Here is a 19,969-nt window from a genome sequence, read left to right as displayed (position 1 = left end):
ATGTTTCTGTTATCCTTGGATATTCCATTGACCCTTTCTGTTGGCTCCTCAAATCATTTTCACGGCTCCTTTAGTCTCCCTTAGCTGCTGAGAAGAAAGTATTGGACGAATATTAATCCTGTAATTAATATTGGACTAATATTAATCCTGTAATTAATATTGGACTAATATTAATCCTGTATTGCAATTTATTTGAGCTGTGGGGAAAAGATATTATTCAAGACAGTTATCAGCTGTGTGCATGTGCACTTAAAATGTATGATGTATATTGTATATGATACATACATGTAACATATACACAAGAGAAAAATTTACTCCAGAGGATTTGTATTATACATTTTTTATTTGGTAGAACATTCATCATAAGTTATTTTTCTAAGTGCTTCAGCAGATTTTACATTAGACTGATTTTACTTCAAATATTGGTTCTTAGATAGCTCTGAAGGTTAACAGAATATAGGCTGGGGGTTTTTACTAAAATTTGCAGGTCTCCCTAAAATAGTTGGTACTTCATCCTCATAAAATAAAGTTATGAAGCCAGGAAACAACCAATAAAAAACTACAAAATCTTTGAGGCATTTGCTGGCAAAGCGTGATGCTTCACGAGAGGAGAGATGTGTTTGGATTAGAATCAGATGTCCAAACTTGCCTTTGAGTGTAACACCATAGAGGTTCTGTCCAAGTAAAAGACAGTTTTTAGAATTGATTGCTGGTTTCATAAAATGTAAACTGTTCATCCCACTGCTGTTTTTCAGAACAAGAAGAAAACTTTGAGTTTATTATCGTTTCCCTCACCGGCCAGACGTGGCACTTTGAAGCAACTACATATGAAGAAAGAGATGCGTGGGTACAAGCCATAGAGAGTCAGATCCTGGCCAGTTTACAGTCATGTGAGAGCAGTAAGAATAAGGTAAGGTGCACAACATCACACTGAAAGTGAGCAAGGGCCATTGATCATTAGAGATAATTGAGGATCTAGGGTATTGTGAAAAGTAAACATATTCCGCAAGGTTCATGTACTTGTTGGACACAGCTAAGGAAAAGTAAACCATGCAAACTTGTATGCCTCCGAAATAATTCAATATGAAACATTTTATCCCGTTACACATTCTGATTTTATATTTAAATAATTAAAATTATTTAATTTTTTTTGCCTTTCCATCTCTCATCGTTTTAGATGTAGAATACTCTTTTAGTTGGATCACTTGCTTTAACAATACAAACTGTATTTTGGTGGGGAAGTCTATGGGAAAGCCTCTAAGGGCTGAGAAAAGAACAGCTTATTTACAAGCTAAGTCTCTACTGGATGCTACTGGGCTTCTCCATGGCAATGTTCCATCAAATGCTCTGGATTACTTAATAGTAATGTGCACTGCTATTCCTGTGAGTAGGAGCAGACTTGTGTATAAGGTGGTACACATTTCAAAAGTAACGATCAATTGTTTTTCTGAAGCTACTGCATAGTTTTTCTTTCCTTTAATTAAATGTAATTTATTCTTTGTGGTTTTGCTAATAGGCCAGTCTCAGGGGAAACCAATCAGGAAGCAAAAGCATGGTCCTTTTCGTGGTATCCTGGGGATAGGCTTCCCCCATCACATTCATATTTGGCACAAGCAATTTCTTCTGCTTTCTCTGCAAAACAATTTATTGTAAACTCTGATACCTCCCCCCAACCCAAACAGTTTCTTTCTGTAGAGGGCTGACAGTTTGCTATTCTTGAACCTCTTGATTTTTCAAACGTTTAATAACTAGAAAACAAGAGGTGAGCGAGGAGATTCTTTTCATAGACCTGTAGATCCTTTTGCTATCTATGTAAAGAAACTTCTGCAATGATTTATATTCTGTTTTGTTGTTAAGAACAGGACCTATATTTTGACATGACTGCTTTTTTTATTACCTGTATAATCAGGGTAAACCAGACCACAGTAATTATCATTGTAATGTAATTTACTTCCTATTTTTTAAAAAATTGACTTTTTATATCTGAGGTGGAGAAAAATCACTGCCTATTTATTTCTCTGTGGCCTGTCTTCATTGAGATCAGTACATTATAACAAGATGACAATGGAAATTAGGCTTCAGACATTAATACAAAATGTTAATGTAATAGGAGGTAAAGAATGCTGGTTTGAATATTTAACACAAAGTAAATGAAGAGAGAATTACATTTTGGTTATATAAAGGCAAGAGTCTTTTTAAAAAAAAACACTTAAAAGTTATATTTGTATGGAGGTTTTCTTGCAAGGTTTTCTGGGAGAAGTTTTTATCATTCACCTCTGGAACTAGGGCTCAAGAAGCACTTGGAAGGCAAAAGTGAGATGAATTAGATTATCTCAGAACTCAGTGTCCTGTTGACAGAGCAGACGTATATATCTGAAACTATCTTATATATGATTTGATCGAGCTCTCATTTAATTCAGTGGCAATAATTTGATGCAGTTAACACTTTTTGCCTAGGAGAGATTGCAAGATTTAGCTGGTTTTGAGGCCGAGCTACCTCTACATGGGCAATTGTCTCTCCAGGTCAAAGTAGAGGTTATGGGCAGGCCACAGTGGAAAGAAACACCCATTGTAGCCATCTGATAAAATCTGATCTTTTGATGATAAAAGGCTTTCAGTTCAGCTTCCTTTGCAGACCATCTCTTAGTCTTCAAGTACACAAGCATACATACCAGCAAAAAAAAAGGGGGGGGGGGTATAAATAATGTTATATAATTTATCTCCAAAAAGTACTTTACATGTGATCATGAATGCTATGCTTCATTTTTCAGCTCAGCTTTCCTCTACACAATCCCATTATTGGTCATAGTCCAGTCCAATATCTCATAAATGCACAGACTTCCTGTGTTCTATGCAGGGAGCTTCAATAAAAGTTTGAGCTGTCAGAAATATGGATGAAAATGGGTAGCTGTGCTCGTCAGGCACTGAGCTGCAGTACTTAAAGATGCCAAAGGATCAACTCTTTGAGAAGCAAACTAAAGATGTCAAATTCCCTGATCATGTTCATTCAACCCTGATCTGAACTTTTTTTTTATTTTTTATTTTTTTGCTTTTAACATTGCTGACAATTGTGTTGTCTAAACCTTTTCATTGGGTTCTTATTTCTTGTGTGTGTGTTTCTTTAAATATACACAGTCCCGACTGACAAGTCAGAATGAGGCCATGGCCCTTCAGTCAATAAGAAACATCAGAGGCAATTCTCACTGTGTGGACTGTGAGGCACAAGGTAAGTACAGCCATTGCTATAGAAGGACTGTTATCCTTGGCTTTATAAAGCTTACGCATTCTCTTTGGTCCAGGGTTACGTGAACACTTGTTCTGATTCTTTCCCTCTTGGTATTGTATTCCACATACCTTTGCAAGCTTGGTGTTCGTTATGAAGGTTGATTCATCAGGTTTACTTCACATTAATTTGTTATTAATATGTGCTATGTTATAATAAGCCCTGATTTTTCACCAGTATTTCATCTGTCACATTAAACATGAGGTCATACGTTTTGTCTTTGAAGTTGAGGAAAAAATGGGTTTGTTTCGTGTTTCTTTTCAACATAAGATGCTACCGTTGTCCTCCAAGAAGGGGAAAAAATCAGGTGCCCTAACAGTGTTGTTAGACATGTAAAGCTTTGCTTGAGCTTTCTGCTTTTCTCATATTGCTGACAGAGGAGAATAAAGCATTCTCTAGCAGTGGAATGCTACAAAATTGATTCTGTATTTCCTTCCCTTAGTGCTTTTTTTTATTCTGAATTCTTTTTAAATATACGAACTAACATTTAGCAAAGGATTGGCCAGTTTAATTTCGGAGGTGCTGTTCTTCTTCGAGTGATTGCTTATGTGTATTCCACAATAAGTGTGCATGCTTGCCACGTGCACCAGTGCCGGAAGTTTTTCCCCTAGCAGTACCCGTAGGGGGAGCTTCCCGCCGCCCCCCTCCCCCCCACCCCGCGACCCTGGAGCAGCAACTGCCTTGCACGGTATAAGGGGGGCTGCACTCCCCCACTCTCAGTTCCTTCTTGCCACCAGTGAAGGTGCATCGGAACTGCTCAGTTCCAGCTTTGCTGCAGCTCGTCCCCAGAAATCTTCGTTTGCTAACCTGTAGTCCGTTAGCTAATTCAGTTAGTTTAGTTAGTCATTGAGCCTGGGCCGGGGCATGCCCCACGCCCCAGGCTTTAAGTCGTGCGGCTCTTGTAGGCGCTCAATGCCAAGGAGCAACCTGCATGCGGATTGTCTGCGCTGCTTGGGAGAAACCCATATCAGTGCAAGATCTGCAAGTCTTTCAAGCCCCGGACTAAAAAAGAAAGGGACATTAGGCTCCGGGCCGTCCTGATGGAGTCGGTGCTGGCCCCGACACCGGAAGGCTGCTCCGAACCAGTACCTGGCACCGTGGCATCGGTACACAGAGACCCTCTGGTCCCATCGTCCAGTCAGCACCATTCCCTGTCCACGGGGCACGCCAAGAGGACCGGAAAGACTCCCTCTTCACAATGGCACCAAAGGAAGTCTGGGACAGAGGCTGCGGCCATGTCGGGTAGTCCTCGATCCCCATCGGGCCCTTGGCCTCCGACTCACGTTGAAAGGAGTAGCCCGGCCCCTTCGGAGCAGGCCTCTCCAGATGCCATCTACGCCCAAAGCCCTCCAGGCAGCCAGGGACATCATGTCCATGCCGGTGCCCGGAGCTCCACCGGTGTTGGGCCCACATTCCAGAGGCAAGCCGCCGCTGGGATCACTGCAGTCACCACTGGCCCAGTTCCGGTCTCGGTCAAGGGAACGTTCCCGACAACGCTCACCGCCCAGTAACTGTTCAGGGCTCAGTCCATGTAGATCACCCTCGACGCCGGCCAGACTGTCCTGATGGGTCCCGGCACTACTCGTCTTTGCGAAGCAGGACCGTAGCAGACGTCGCCAACAGTCCTCGTCTCGCAGGAGATACCACAGTCGGTCGTGGCACAATCGTCGACGCCATTCCCGCTCAGACTCCCATTACAAGTCTCCACCAAGGCACCGTAGCCCCGGGCTTCAATCGCCGGCGTCTCGCCAGTGCGGAGCTGCCCGTCGAGGCCGTTCGCGGAGCAGCTACTACCGTCGGTGCCGCTCCTCCTCATCAAGATCGTGGTCCTGTGGCCTACATAGATCCCAGTACTGCTGATTCTCCCGGTCCAGAGGCAGCAGCGGATCATACGCCAGCCTGGGCTCCCCTCACAGCCACCCGTCTACAGGCCAAGCTAGCCAGCCCGAACAGCCAGCCCCGCCGGTGCCTCAGCAAGCGCAATGGCACCAAGCGTCGTGGCCAACCCAGTGGGCACCATGGCCCCTGGTGGGGGCTCACTCTGTGGCCGGGGCCTCAGAAGCACCGTCGGCGTCCATCTTTAGACCGCCAGAAAAAAGGTTGGTGGGACCTGTGTCCTCGGAATCGTGCCCGGAGTCCGACCAGGTGGTGGATCCTCCAGTGCCTGATAACACCCAAAGCACCTCACTGACCTCGTCCCATCCGGAGGAGCTGATTGCATCCCCACCCTCCTCCATCACACAGGAGGACTACCGGGCCCACCAAGACCTCCAAAAAAGGGTGGAAGCAAGCCTCCACTTCCACGCTGAGGAGATGGAAGAGCCCTCAGACTCCCTTTTCAATGTGCTGTCCCCTTCAGCACCAGGCAGGGTGGCCTGGCTGCTCCATGAAGAGGTAGCAAGAATTTCAAATGCCCTGTGGCAAACACCAGCCTCGTTGGCTCCCATCTCTAAAAAGGCAGAGCACAAGTACTTTGTACCCATGAAGGGACACGAGTATCTGTATACCCACCCGGTGCCCAACTCCTTGGTGGTCGAGTCGGTCAACCACAGGGAGCAGCAGGAGCAACCAGCCCTAAACCCCAAGAACAAAGACTCTTGGAGGCTGGATGCTTTTGGGAGAAAAGTTTATTCGTCGTCAAGCTTTCAGCTATGAGTAGCAAACCATCAGGTTCTCCTGGGTCACTATGAGTTTAACCTCTGGGAATCTCTCCCCAAGTTTGAGGACTCTCTCCGGGAACGCGATAAGAAGGAGTTTAAGGCACTCGTGGAGGAAGGGATGGCGGCTGCAAGGGCATCCCTGTAGGCCGCTTCGGATGCAGCGGACACGGCCGCACAGTCCATGGCCTTAGCGGTGTCCATGAGACAGGCATCATGGCTTCTGCTCTCTCGGCTCTCCAGGGAAGCGCAGTCGTCAATGCAGGATCTCCCTTTTGACGGGAAGGCTCTGTTTGCTGCGGAAACAGACAAAAGGCTGCATGGCATGAAAGACTCCCGCATGACCCTCCAGACCTTGGGCCTCTATGTCCCTCCTCCAGCAAAACCCAAGTTCAAGCTGCAGCAGGCTCCCACCCAGGCTGTCCTCCTGAAGTACGAGGCTGCCCACAAAAAGCAGTGGGACTACAGAAAGCGCCCGCAATGGCAATCGCAGCCTGCCCCCCAGCCTGAGTCTTCTAAGGTCAAGCAGGCAGGCAAAAGGTGTTTTTGACAGGGTGCTCGGGGGTACCCCACCAGTTCTCAGCAGGGACCTGCCCCCAATAAAGCTCCCTTTCTCCAATCGGTTGTGTGTTTTCCTCCCAGAATGGTCGCGGCTCACCTCAGAGCAGTGGGTCCTCAACAACCATCTCCTGAGGTTACACCCTTCAGTTTACCTCCTCCCTGCCCAACTGCCCTCCGCCCCGTCCCTCCTGGGGGACCCCTCTCACGAGGCTCTGCTCGAGCAGGAGGTGGGGCGGCTCCTGGACCTAGGAGCTATAGAGGCGGTCCCCAAGGAGTTCCTGGGCAAGGAGTATCACACCCGATATTTCCTTATCCCGAAGGCCAAAGGGTGGCTCAGGTCCATCATGGACCTGCGAGGCCTAAACCACTACATGGTGAAACTCAAGTTCCCCATGGTTTCCTTGGCCTCCATCATCCCCTCCCTGGATCCCGGGGACTGGTAGAGTGCCCTCAATCTACAGGATGCGTAATTCCACATCCACATATTCGAGAGGCACAGACGCTTCCTCTGTTTCATGGTGGGACAGAGTCACTACCAATTCACGGTGCTACTGTTTGCCCCCAGGGTCTATACTAAGTGTATGGCTGTGGTAGCGGCTTACCTCAGACACCAGGGGGTCCAAATATTCCCATGTCTGGACGACTGGCTAGTCAAAGGCACCTCCCGGTCTCAGGTGAGGGATCATGTGGCACTCCTCTTGTCCACATGTACTGCCCTGGGCCTGTTGATAAACAACGCCAAGTCCACATTAGTCCCGGTCCAACGCATAGAGTTTATCGGGATGCTACTGGACGCAATGTCGGCTAGGGCCTCTCTCCCACCAGACAGGTTCGAGACCCTGAAAGGGCTCATCGACTTGGTCACACGGTTCCCGGTGACAACAGCCAGGGCTTGCCTGCAACTGCTGGGTCACGTCTGCGTGCATATATGTGGTCCGTCACACCAGACTCAGAATGAGGCCCCTCCAGCTCTTGCTGGCTTCGCAGTTCTCCCAGGCCACTGTCAGAATGGACAAAGTCCTCACCATGCCGAACTCGGTGATCACCTCCCTGGAGTGGCGGTCCACCCAAACAACATGCTCCAATGCGTCAGACCTGGGTTCAGGAGGCCATGTGGGGAACTTTCAAACCCAAGGCCTGTGGTCGGCTCAAGACCTGACCTTACATATAAACGTCAAGGAACTCAGGGCAGTGCGACTGACGTGTATGGCCTTCCGCTCGCACCTGGAGGGCAAGGTAGTCAGGGTCCTCACGGACAATACGGCCTAGATATTCTATATCAACAGGCAAGGTGGGGCCTGATCCTCTGCCACAAAGCCCTCAGTCTGTGGGACTTCTGTATAGCCCACGACATTTACCTAAAAGCCTTCCACCTGCTGGGGGCCTGGAATGTGAGGGCGGCTCGCTTGAGCAGGAATTTTTCCTCTCAGCACAAGTGGTCTCTACACCTGGAAGTGGCTCACCAGCTCTTCCAAAGGTGGGGTACTCCCCAGGTGGACCTATTTGCGACCTGGCAGAACTGACGATGCCCCTGGTTCTGCTCCGGGGAGGGGCGCTATCTCAAGTGCCTTTACCCTGTCCTGGTCAGGCCAGCTCCTCTACACCTTTTCCCCGTTCCCTCTGATCAGCAGGGCCCTGGAGAAAATAAAGACGGACAAAGCCAGGGGGGTCCTCATTGTCCCGGCGTGGACCAGGCAGCACTGGTACGGGACCCTCTCGGGGCTGGCAGTAGCTCCCCCATGGCAGTTCCCACTCCGCCAGGACCTGCTCTCTCAGGGCCAGGGCCCCCTCCTGCATCCCAACGTAGCAACACTTCACCTTACGGTGTGGCTGCTCAGTGGCTAGGTGGCCACTCAGAACAGGTTCAGTGCATCGTCCTTGAAAGTAGACGGCCCTCCACTCGCCGCTCCTATGTGGCGAAGTGGTCTTGTTTTTCGAGGTGGGCGGCAGGCCAGGGTGTTTCCCCGACGGCCTCCCCAATCCAGCTTATCCTTGATTACCTCCTCCACCTGAGGGCCCAGGGACTGGCGCCCTCGTCAGTCAGGGTACACTTGGTGGCCATATTGGCCTTTCATCCCCTGGTGTAAGGGCACACAGTGTTTTCCCATGGTATGACTGGCTGGGCCCTTAAGAGTTTGGACCGTCTCTACCCATATTCCAAGCCCCTGGTTCCACAGTGGGACTAAACCTGGTGCTAGCTCATCTCACAGGGGCCCTGTTTGAACCACTGGCCACGTGTTCCTGGTCTCACCTCTCATGGAAAGTGGCCTTCCTGGTAGCTATCACGTCTGCCAGGCGGGTCTCGGAGCTCAGGGCCCTAACCTCTGAACCACCGTATATGGTTTTTCATAAGGACAACGTCCAGCTCCGCCCACACCCTGCGTTCCTCCCTAAGGTGGTCTCCGCCTACCACATGGGTCAGGACATTTTTCTGCCAGTCCTCTGCCCCAAGCCTCACATGACTAGTGAGGAACGCCGTCTCCACACGCTCCATATGAGGTGAGCTCTGGCTTTCTACCTCGAGCGGACGAAGCCATTCAGCAAGCCTTTGCAACTGTTCGTTGCCTCGGCTGAGCGTGCAAAGGGTCAGCCAATTTCCACTCAGCGGCTTTCTAAGTGGATCACTTTGTGCATCCGTTCCTGTTACGAGCTGCCTTCGTGGCCCACATCCCCATCCAGGACATTTGTAGGGCTGCCATGTATCTTCAGTTCACACGTTCACCTCGCACTATGCAATCGTCTCCCAGGCCAGGGATGATGCTGGGTTCGGCAGGGCGGTACTCCATCCCGTGAACTTGTGAACTCCTACCCACCTCCAACAGATATAGTTTGGAATCACCTATTGTGGAATACACATGAACAATCACTCGAAGAAGAAAAGACAGTTACCTTTTCCGTAACTGGTGTTCTTCGAGATGTGTTGCTCATGTCTATTCCACATCCCACCCTCCTTCTCCTCTGTCGGAGTTGTCTAACAAGACGGAACTGAGGGTGGAGGGAGCACAGACCCCCTTATATCGCACCAGGCAGGCACCACTCCAGGTGTTGCGGGGGGGCACTCCCCACATGGGTACTGCTAGGGGAAGAACTTCCGGCACCGGTGGACATGGCGAGCACGCACACCTATTGTGGAATAGACATGAGCAACACATCTCGAAGAACACCAGTTACGGAAAAGGTAACTGTCTTTTCTCACTACTCTTTATTACCCCTGCTTCTAGGGGTTTATAAGTCAGCTATAAAAATTAGCTCAGGGCTAAAACTTAACAATACAAGGTCCCAGCTGAGAAACAGTCAATTGGAGAAATAGGACGAAAGGGTATTTGAAAATCCTTATTTCTTTTACGTTTGAAAATCATACTCATTTTTTTAATTGTACAAGGACCAAAAATGTAAATTTAGTAATTTCTGTTGCTTTTTTGTGCTTTTATCTTAAAACTGATATTTTATAGACACGTTGTTTTATAAACTTGTCTATGTAGTTATCTACTTAAATCTTTTTAGCACCTTCCCTAGACTTAAAACAATTCATACAGTAATGCAGAAGCTTTCACACACTTAATTCACTGTCCATATAATGACCAATAAAATTGATCTCAATAACTCACCAAGAAACTCACCATAACCCTATCCCATCAACCTGCTTCTTCCTCACTTGACTTGGAGGGGATGTGGGTATCAAAAGACTACTGGGCATTTAGAATAGAAAGATAATGTATAAAGAAAACATTTAAATGTCCCTGTTGCTTTAGAAAGAAATTTTTTACCTTTCAAAAATGTGAGTAGAGTCTACTAAGATCCTCTTTGTTTTCTCCCTTTCATTGCCCCTTCAGAGGGCCCAGTTCATACCAACGCCTCCTTGCAATTAAGGAAGGTTTGACATTACTTCCATTGAAATCTATCAAATATTCATAGGTTGTTGAGAGTGGGTCAAGAGTAATGCCAGTTGCTCCATCCCCCCAGGAGCTGAGCATGCTGGTTGTGTAGTGTTGGCCTAATTGTCTTGGACACTGAGTACTAGAGCTCTGGACCCTAATTTAGGTACCGTCAAGGCAGTGCATTGACCTGCTCTGCACAGGTCTTTGATGTAAATTTTACAGATACTTTTCATAGGGACTTTACATTTTATAAGCCAGTAATCCAAAAAAAGACTATATATGATAAACTAATGGGTTTGTTGCTTTAGGATATATTCCATCATAGACAGACTAAAACAATTGTTTATTAAAACATCTTTCCTATTATTATGGTTATCAACGTTGAGATTTACTCAGCGACTGATAGAGCTCCAGTGAAATATATAAAATATACATACAAAAATAGCTCATTTCTATAGGAATGCTGAGAAACCGCCTAAATATGTATTTTGTTCATTCAGAATACTACTGTAGGTCAGTAAACTACATTGTGAAATTCTATTTTCCTGCTCCTGTCTTTTACTTTATAGGATTTCACTAAAACCTCACTCCAGTTGCCCAGAACAGGCTGGAAGGGGATATATGATACCTTCACAGGTCTACCTCCTAGACCTTGCTGCTAAGGTTCAACCAGTCAGTTATTAGTGTACTCAAAGCCTTAGCTCAGAAGTTCTGTGGGAGGGGCAAGTGGCTAAAAGTCTCAATTTCAAGGTCACCATTAAATGTGAAGCTTTTATTTTGAAAAGGTATTCTTCAAGCATGCATTCTGAGAGAGCATCTTTTAAACAGCATTTTGCCTTCCTGGGCCTGCCACGGTCTCTTTCTTCAAGCCTTGCTTTTGTAGGTTCCCACTTCTGCATGTATGCACTCCAAACATTAGAGCTCAGAACACTTCGGAAAGCAATGGCCATTACAGGCCAAGTCTGCACCCTCACAAATCCAAATATTCAGAAGCAATGGGATACATAAGAGATTGCATTCCGCAACCAGCCTTCAATTCTTTTCAACTACCATCAACAGCTTCATGATCAGAATCCTCATTCATCCTGTTTTTTCAATGTTCTCATCAGTTACCTTGTTAGCAGCTCGTTTTAGTGATGTAGGTTCTATTGGTGTTACTACTTTTGTGTTGTTTTATTGGTTAAGAATAGTCATTGCTTGGTTCCATCAGCCTGGCTCTTTAGCAGCTTTGGACTTAGGTTTTATCAGCGCCCTTCTGTCATAAATATAAAGGGAAGGGTAAGCACCTTTAAAATCCCTCCTGGCCAGAGGAAAAATCCTTTCACCTGTAAAGGGTTAAGAAGCTAAAGGTAGCCTCGCTGGCACCGGACCAAAATGACCAATGAGGAGACAAGATACTTTCAAAAGCTGGGAGGAGGGAGAAAAACAAAGGGTCTGTGTCTGTCTGTGTGATGCTTTTGCCGGGGACAGAACAGGAATGGAGTCTTAAAACTTAGTAAGTAATCTAGCTAGGTATGTGTTAGATTATGATTTCTTTAAATGGCTGAGAAAATAAGCTGTGCTGAATAGAATGAATATTCCTATCTGTATGTCTTTTTTGTAACTGAAGGTTTTGCCTAGAGGGATTCTCTATATTTTGAATCTAATTACCCTGTAAGGTATTTACAATCCTGATTTTACAGAGGTGATCCTTTTTACTGTTTCTTCTATTAAAATGTTTCTTTTCAAGAACTGAATGCTTTTTTCATTGTTCTAAGATCCAAGGGTTTGGGTCTGTGGTCACCTATGCAAATTGGTGAGGATTTTTACCAAACCTTCCCCAGTACAGATGTGTACTGTGGGGACCTGCATGAAAACCCCCCAAGCTTACTTTTACCAGCTTAGGTTAAAACTTCCCCAAGGTACAAACTATTTTACCCTTTGCCCTTGGACTTCCACTGCCACCACCAAACGTTTATCTGGGTTTATTGGGAAAACGTTGTTTGGAAACGTCTTTCCCCCCAAAATCCTCCCAAGCCTTGCACCCCACTTCCTGGGGAAGGTCTTGGTAAAAAGAAATTCAGTTACAAAAAAGACAAACAGACAGGAATATTCATTCTATTATTTTCTCAGCCATTTAAAGAAATCATAATCTAACGCATATCTAGCTAGATTATTTACTAAGTTCTAAGACTCCATTCCTGTTCTGTCCCCGGCAAAAGCATCACACAGACAGACACAGACCCTTTGTTTTTCTCCCTCCTCCCAGCTTTTGAAAGTATCTTGTCTCCTCATTGGTCATTTTGGTCCGGTGCCAGCGAGGTTACCTTTAGCTTCTTAACCCTTTACAGGTGAAAGGATTTTTCCTCTGGCCAGGAGGGATTTTAAAGGTGTTTACCCTTCCCTTTATATTTATGACACCTTCTATTCTGTTCCCATGTCAGCACAGAGTGGTGGACTAGTTGTCCCAGGGCAGAAGGCTGGCCGCAAACACTGCACCTTTTGCATGACTCAGATGTCATTGCCAGACCAGAGTACTTGCTGTGTCTCAGAAGGACACTGTTGTGGCAGTGCACAGCTTGTGTTGCCTTATCCCAGGGGGTATGAAAGGAATTGGAATCTCTGCTTTGACTTCCTTCTTGAGGAGCCACATAAGACAAGTAGTGTTGCTGAGGAAAACCCAGCTGAGTCTGTGCCTCAAAGTGCTTTGGCTCTTTCCATGAAGAGGCCTAAGGGGAGATCAAAGGATAGATCTGAGTCCAGTCCAACGCCTTCAGAGAAGCTCCCGAGAGCCAGGGGTCCAGTGAGCTTAGAATCTCCAAGATCATAATGAAGAAAAAAGAAGAAGAATGGATGTGGTAGCAGTTCAGCACAGCGCAAATCATCTAATCCAAAGGAGCTGGGACAGTTAACACCTTGGTATTAATGCCATTTTTTTAGATGATGACCAATCTGATTGTGGTTCTCTTCCAGGTGAAGAGAAGGAGGAACTTCTTGGCAGGGATAATGACTCTGAGCATCTCCTTCAACTTGATGCAGAAGTATTTGTATCACCATTATCTCTTGTGAATTTCAAAAGTTTTCAGAACTTCTTATATGGGTGCTGAAGCTTTTAATCTGGAAATACCAATAGTTCTGCAGAGGTCATATTTGCTCTTTGACATAATGGAGAAAAAACGAAAGGGAAGAATGGCTCGTCCAATAAATATAGCTCTGCTTGAACAGTTACAGATCTTTGGCTCATTCTAGCATTGTCTTGCTGTATCCAAAAAGGGGAAGAGAACCAATCATGTCCATACAAATGGTTTTGAGTATTTTTACAATACTCTAACCCCAGGATTATTGGCGGTATCAACAGGGAGTGAAGCATGTTTGGTCCAAAAAGTCTTTTTGATTTGCACCTTCTGAAAAAGACAGCTAGTGTATTGTCAGTTATCAAGCTCTACTTGATAGATATGTTTTTAACCCTGTATCAGTGATGAACCTTTTTTGCAACGCATGACATGAAATTACAAGGGAAATACTCACTTTCATGTGGCATGCTGGAGGTGCAAAGGTCAGTGGCACTTCTGCTTTGTTAAATTTCAGAATAGAGCTTCTCTATGCTCTTATTTTTATTTTACAGCATCACACATGATGAAGTCCATACTGTTCACCAATCAGTTCCTGATGTCTGCCTTTAAATTCATTTGAGAACAATTATTCAGAAGAGTACATTGAAACAAAGGTCAACAAGAACACTATTGCTTTTTTTTCATAGAATGAAAAAAATCAGACCATTTGTTTCAAGCTTGCAAAACTTTGTTTGTGGGAATGTATTGATTGTTTAATTCACTCCTGTTTCTTTCTTTGTTTTCTTGTTGGAAATGAGGTCAACAGCCTTGGTTTTCTTGGGGTCATTTCCGAGGACCTCAGCCATCTCATTCTTAAGTCTGTCCATATCTACTCACTTAAGATCTGTAATCTTCATATCTGACCATATTTTCTAGCTATTGAAACTCAGGATACCGTCCTGAAAAGATTTCTAGTGACTTCTTGATTGTATTAGAATTTGGTATGCTACTTTGATGTTACTACCATTGTCCGTGGAAGTAGATTCTTCATAAATATTTCTTATGAATACTTCTGCAGCAAAGGATAGGGAAGGTGAATTTAACAATGCTCAAAGACAGTCTAGGTCTCCTGTCATCCTGCCATCAGGGATCCAACACAGAGATCTTTAGTCTTGGCATGTGCAATTATTAAAAGTCTCTGAGAAGACTAAGCTAAATATTTCCTTAACGTAATTTTTGTGCAAGTAAATCTGCTGAAGCCGCCTTTTGAGTTTCTTGCAGAATGTTCTCCTTTCCACCAGACCCTGGAGACATTTTTAGAGGCAATCACTTCTGCAAAGAAGAGTCTGAGAGATACCAGACCTGAGGACTGGTTCTCAGTGTTTCATAAGAAAATACTGTAAATTCTTCACTAAGACCCTGATTCAGCAAAGCACTTATATATGTGCTTAAATGCCATTTACTTCATTGAGGGTTAAGCACATGCTTAAGTACTTTGCTGAATCAAGGCCTATGATGGTTTCATATGTTCATTTACAACACTCTATAAACGTGCTAATAGTTTTTCATAAGTCTGACATACTACCCTGGGAGGCTAGATTACATGGTGTAGATGAGGAAAGAGAGTGCATTTGTAGAACAAACATATTTGCCCATCTTGGATACAGTCTGTGGGGATAGATCTAAGGGAAGTCCACTTGTACTCAGAGCGGTTTCACAGTAGCAGCCGTGTTAGTCTGTATTCGCAAAAAGAAAAGGAGGACTTGTGGCACCTTAGAGACTAACCAATTTATTTGAGCATAAGCTTTCGTGAGCTACAGCATCCGATGAAGTGAGCTGTAGCTCACGAAAGCTTATGCTCAAATAAATTGGTTAGTCTTTAAGGTGCCACTAGTACTCCTTTTTTTTTTTGTACTCAGAGAGAGTCTCTAAATGAGTGAGACTGTCTATTAAATCTTGCTATGGCCTTAACTCCAAACTTGAGGATGCTGAGCCATATTCTGTTAGGTCTCAAGCAAATTTTACCGCATACTTGACATATGACTGTCACAGAAATATATAATGCTGATATTTGGAGTTCTGTTCAATTTTTTTGCACCTTTGTTCACTTAATCTGGTTATTTGATATGATGCCTAGTACAGAAGAGCTGTCTTGCCATTTTTATTTAACAAATACTCCTCAGAACCACCTCCTTTATAATTTATTACTACTTGATAATCTTTCAGTGCAGATATGTCTGAAGAACTTTGGTTCTTTGAGATAATTGCCTATATAGATCCACATTCCCACTCTGCTTGCTCATGTAGTCAGAAAAGAAACTTTATATATCCTCACTTCTGAGTATCACAAGGCCTAAAATAGAGTATGGAGCTGCAGTTTCCCCTTTGGCTGTTAGCAATATCATCAGTGTTGGCGGAGAAACACAGAACCCTGAACTCGGGCTTTGGCAGGTCAGTGAAAGAGATTTTATTCCAAGTTGCAATCGTTTGTAAATTGTAATTTAACACATATTCTCTTACTAATTTAGACCTTAAACAATTACTTTCTTTTAATCTTTTCAGCTAGCTTTCAATACTACACAAGTCCCCCTATGTACTGTTTGAGACATGAAAATTATCTATTAAAGATGAATGGAGGGTGAGGGAGGGAAAATAATTTGTGCCTTTTGTAGATCCTGTATGGTGTACAAAGAATGCATGAAAGGAATAGCAAGTCTTGTCTTCCTTATTTTCACAGGACTCATTGAAAATCTAAGATTTGTACTGAGCTTTCTCAACACTTAATCAAAGGACTAGGAGTGACAATGAAGCTTTAACAAATAATTCTGTTCTTCTGTTTGAACTTAATTTTTTTAAAAATTCTTTATTAGGGCTGTTCAAAACATTTCCATCAACAGTTTTCGAGGGAAAATTGGGTTTTCAATTAAACAAAAAAATTTATGGAAAGTGTCTGCCTTCCTTGAAAATATTTGAATTTTTGTCCAAAACCCAAATTTTTTGGCAGAAAACCAGAAAATATTTTCAGGTTTTTGGCAGCTTTCAGTTGCAGAAAAATGTTCAGTTTCTGTTGCAGAAAATTCAGGAAAAAATCATTCTTATTGAAATGGAAATTTCTTACACCAGTGAGGGAATCCCATTTTCTGACCAGTGTTAAAATTTACAGTGTGAATAAAAATCTCCTGCCCTATGAACCAGGTTTTTCCTGCTTGATATCGTGATATACTAGATCTTCAGAGCTCCATAGTGTCTCCCAGGAAAAGAAAGGTAGACAAGATCTGACATCAAGAAAAGCACCTCCAAAAATCCTCCCTCGGAAGTGTTTCATTGCATGTGTTAAAATTAATGTTTGTTCAAGAGAGGTTCAGACAACTTGCATTTAAATAACATAGCATGGTGACAAAAATGAAACATCTTGAGAAATGACTTTGAATTTCTTGGCTTTTGCCAGGTTTGTCATAGCCTTGTCTTTTGGGCGGTAATTTTTTTTCTGTAGAATTGTTCTTCCTAGTACACTTAAAAAATTGCACATTTTCATCTTAGTACTTATCTCCCTGATCTTAAAGATGAACCATACCCCACAGCATGTTAGATGTATAAGTCATAAGTAGGTGATGATATAAATGGTTATTAAGGGAGTTGATATAGTTATCAACAGCAACATTGTATCAAGTAACTTTTTCTTTTGTAGTAATTGTCTACAAGTCGTTCCAGATACCCAAGGAGTGGCTTTTTCTACCACTTCATCTGGGCTACCTGCTACCATCTTTTTATCTTCCCTATCGCTTCTTTTCTCTTTAGAATTACAGGCTCCCTTTGTCTGTTGGAGCGTTGCATGCGCCTTCCTTTGAGCCCACCACTACTTCTTGTCAACTCATTTAGGGTCTGTAGGAGGAATGTCACATTGAGAGGGCTAGACCTAGGGACCAAACTTTTGCCTCCACTTCCTGTCAGGCTTCCTAACAGTGCTGTGAGACCAAGAGACCTGAATATTACTCCTCTAGCTTCCCCAGCCAAAATCATTATTCATAAGTTCTTCAGGTCTGAGAGAGGTTTAGAATATGTCACAAGGAATTTTGTTTTGTTTTTTTTTAGTGATTGTTTGTGTCTATCTTTCTGTAGACCCTGACTGGGCCAGTCTGAATCTGGGAGCCCTCATGTGTATCGAATGCTCAGGTATACACCGGAACCTTGGCACGCACTTGTCACGTGTACGGTCACTTGACCTGGATGATTGGCCTATAGAACTCATCAAGGTGATGTCATCCATTGGGAACGAGTTAGCAAACAGTGTCTGGGAGGAGAGTAGCCAGGGACGTATGAAACCCTCTTCAGACTCCACAAGGTAGGCTATTTTGTTCCCTTTTGTGTACAAAGCATCCATATATCAAAACTGTGACTAAGATTTTAAAAAATGAGTATCTAAAACTAGGCACATAAATACATATTTAGGCATCTAAATCTATGTCCTGATTTTCAAAACTATTTGCTTCAAGGGGAGCCTGCTGGGTCTTAGCACTTTTTACTACTTATGGGCTTCTAGGAGCCAAATTTCAGGCACCATTTTAGCATATGTCAGGTAAATGTGAAGTCTGACCAAAAAGTGCCAAAAATTGAGTGAGCTTGGTGACTTTTATACTTGCCAAGGCTGCCTCAGCAGTTTCGAAGTCTTTCAAACGGTGGGAAATTTAAGCCTCCCAAACTTTTGTTCCATCATTTTAATTAGACTGTATTGTGTGTTTAGCTTTTGATAAACCAGTAAATCTGACCTCTGGATACTTTACTGTAATTAGCAATGTGCTTTCCATAATCATAAGCTAACCCAGCAAACTGCTGTCTTCTTTTACACCTAACTGTGAATTCTTGGGGCTATAACGTTATTGCTCTTATTGTTTTGAGAGTTCTGTTCCAAATGAGGCTGCTTAATTTCCTTATGTATGTAAAGGAGTCGGTCTATTGGGTAAGTGTATGTTTTTCCATAACTAATACAATATTTTATCTACAAATCTTAGGTCAGCATACAGAAGATCCTCTCACTATGGTTTGTTATGCTAAAAGAAAACTAAGATTGTTTTTGTACTGCATCCATATTATCAGTGTCAAATGGGTTAGAAAAAAGTTTAAATGGTTCAGAAAGAAAAGTTAACAGTGATGGGTGTTAAATGTAAGAGCTGTTAATCACACTGAACAATTAAGAAATACTTGCTTGGCGAAAGCAATGTGACCGCTGGCAGTCTCTATATCAGTAGAGCAGATTTCAGACATGAGGAGGAGCCTGGACTACCTTGCCCAGCTAGTCCAACCTTTTAAGTTGCCTTCAGAAGTGCATGTGTTGCAGTTGTCACAGTGCCACACTCCAGGGGGCTAGCATGTCGCACTGACTGCATCTGAGCACCGTTTAGTCCCCAGGTGTCAGATATTCTGATGGAGGTTTAGCACTTGATGTCAGTGTTTGCCTCCTGGATGTAAGAGAATACAACAGAAGGGTACTTTTCCTTTTATTTTAAATGCATATGCTTCATTTCTGGGGTTTATTGTACCCAATACCAGATTTACTGAAAGGATAACTGAATCTATACCTGTGCCGCCTCCTACAGAAGATAAATAGATTTGTCCTGTTGACTGTAATAAAGTTAACCATATCTTACTGCATTATTTCGTTTGCACTGAAAAATGAATTTTTGGTGCCACCTTTGGTTCATCTTAGAGAATGAAGGCAGTGTATTAATCTGGCGATTTATATACACAACTGTCCATCTAAATATGTGCAGACTCAGATATACACATGGAGTTCATATGCATAGAACCTGTATATCCTGTATATGTGTACATATATTTGTAACACAGATCAAATAAATTAAGAATTTCACAAATTAAACTAGATCTAACTTAAAATATTGTTATTAAATCGGCAACATTATCTAATAACTTTAGACTTCATCTGAAGACACTGTTTTGTTTGACTATAGCTCTTTAATAATGAGGCATTGGAAAGATTTATTGATTCCGAATATTAAAGATAGGCTTCACTCTCAATATTTCAATTCACAATATTTTTAAAGATTTCTGCAAGGCTGGATTTAATAAATGAAAGAAATTGTCTTGGTAAACCCATGCCACAAAAAAGATCTCAATGGAAGGAGAATACTAGTGTTGAAATCAAATAATTCAGTTCTCTGACAATGTTTGAATTAAGGCTTGGTTGAGTGGTTGCATTTTCTCTTTATATTCTGTACTTAGAATTTATTTTAAACTGTCCTGCATCTTCACAATTCCTTCCTGTATGTATTTTGTAGTGTAGTTTTCCAGCTGTTTTTATATTTGTCAGTAACTTAATTACCCTTCCCTCTGTTAACTTCCCTCTGTTACACATGTTAATGAATAGGTTTTTTTCTCAAAATTTGGAACAATAACTCATCATGGGACAATTGCATTTTTGATGGCCTTTAGTAAAATATTTATTAACTTTTGCACAAGAAACATTTTAAAATCCTCCTAGTTTGAAGTTTAACCCTGTTCTGTGACATTTAATTGGGCTCATCTGGTGTAAAATAATCGTAA

At 43.4% G+C, this 19,969-nt stretch overlaps 1 protein-coding gene across 2 annotated transcripts in view; it reads left to right on the top strand.

The window, feature by feature from the left end:
* The window catches only part of AGAP1 (ArfGAP with GTPase domain, ankyrin repeat and PH domain 1), a 696,795-nt gene that overhangs the window by 610,641 nt on the left and 66,185 nt on the right, over positions 1-19,969 (top strand). The window contains exons 14-17 of one of the 2 annotated variants that reach the window (XM_077830625.1): positions 756-910; positions 3,136-3,226; positions 17,531-17,753; positions 18,421-19,314. In XM_077830625.1, the coding sequence (XP_077686751.1) occupies positions 756-910; positions 3,136-3,226; positions 17,531-17,753; positions 18,421-18,463 (512 nt within the window). In that variant the 3' untranslated portion in view covers positions 18,464-19,314. Of the gene's footprint in view, positions 1-755; positions 911-3,135; positions 3,227-17,530; positions 17,754-18,420; positions 19,315-19,969 lie in introns of those variants that run through there. The other variant, XM_077830624.1, reaches the window with a different exon arrangement.

Source organism: Eretmochelys imbricata, chromosome 11 (genome assembly GCF_965152235.1).
Source record: "Eretmochelys imbricata isolate rEreImb1 chromosome 11, rEreImb1.hap1, whole genome shotgun sequence".
NCBI classification, from domain to species: domain Eukaryota; kingdom Metazoa; phylum Chordata; order Testudines; family Cheloniidae; genus Eretmochelys; species Eretmochelys imbricata.
This window is presented reverse-complemented; position numbering and strand designations above follow the sequence as displayed.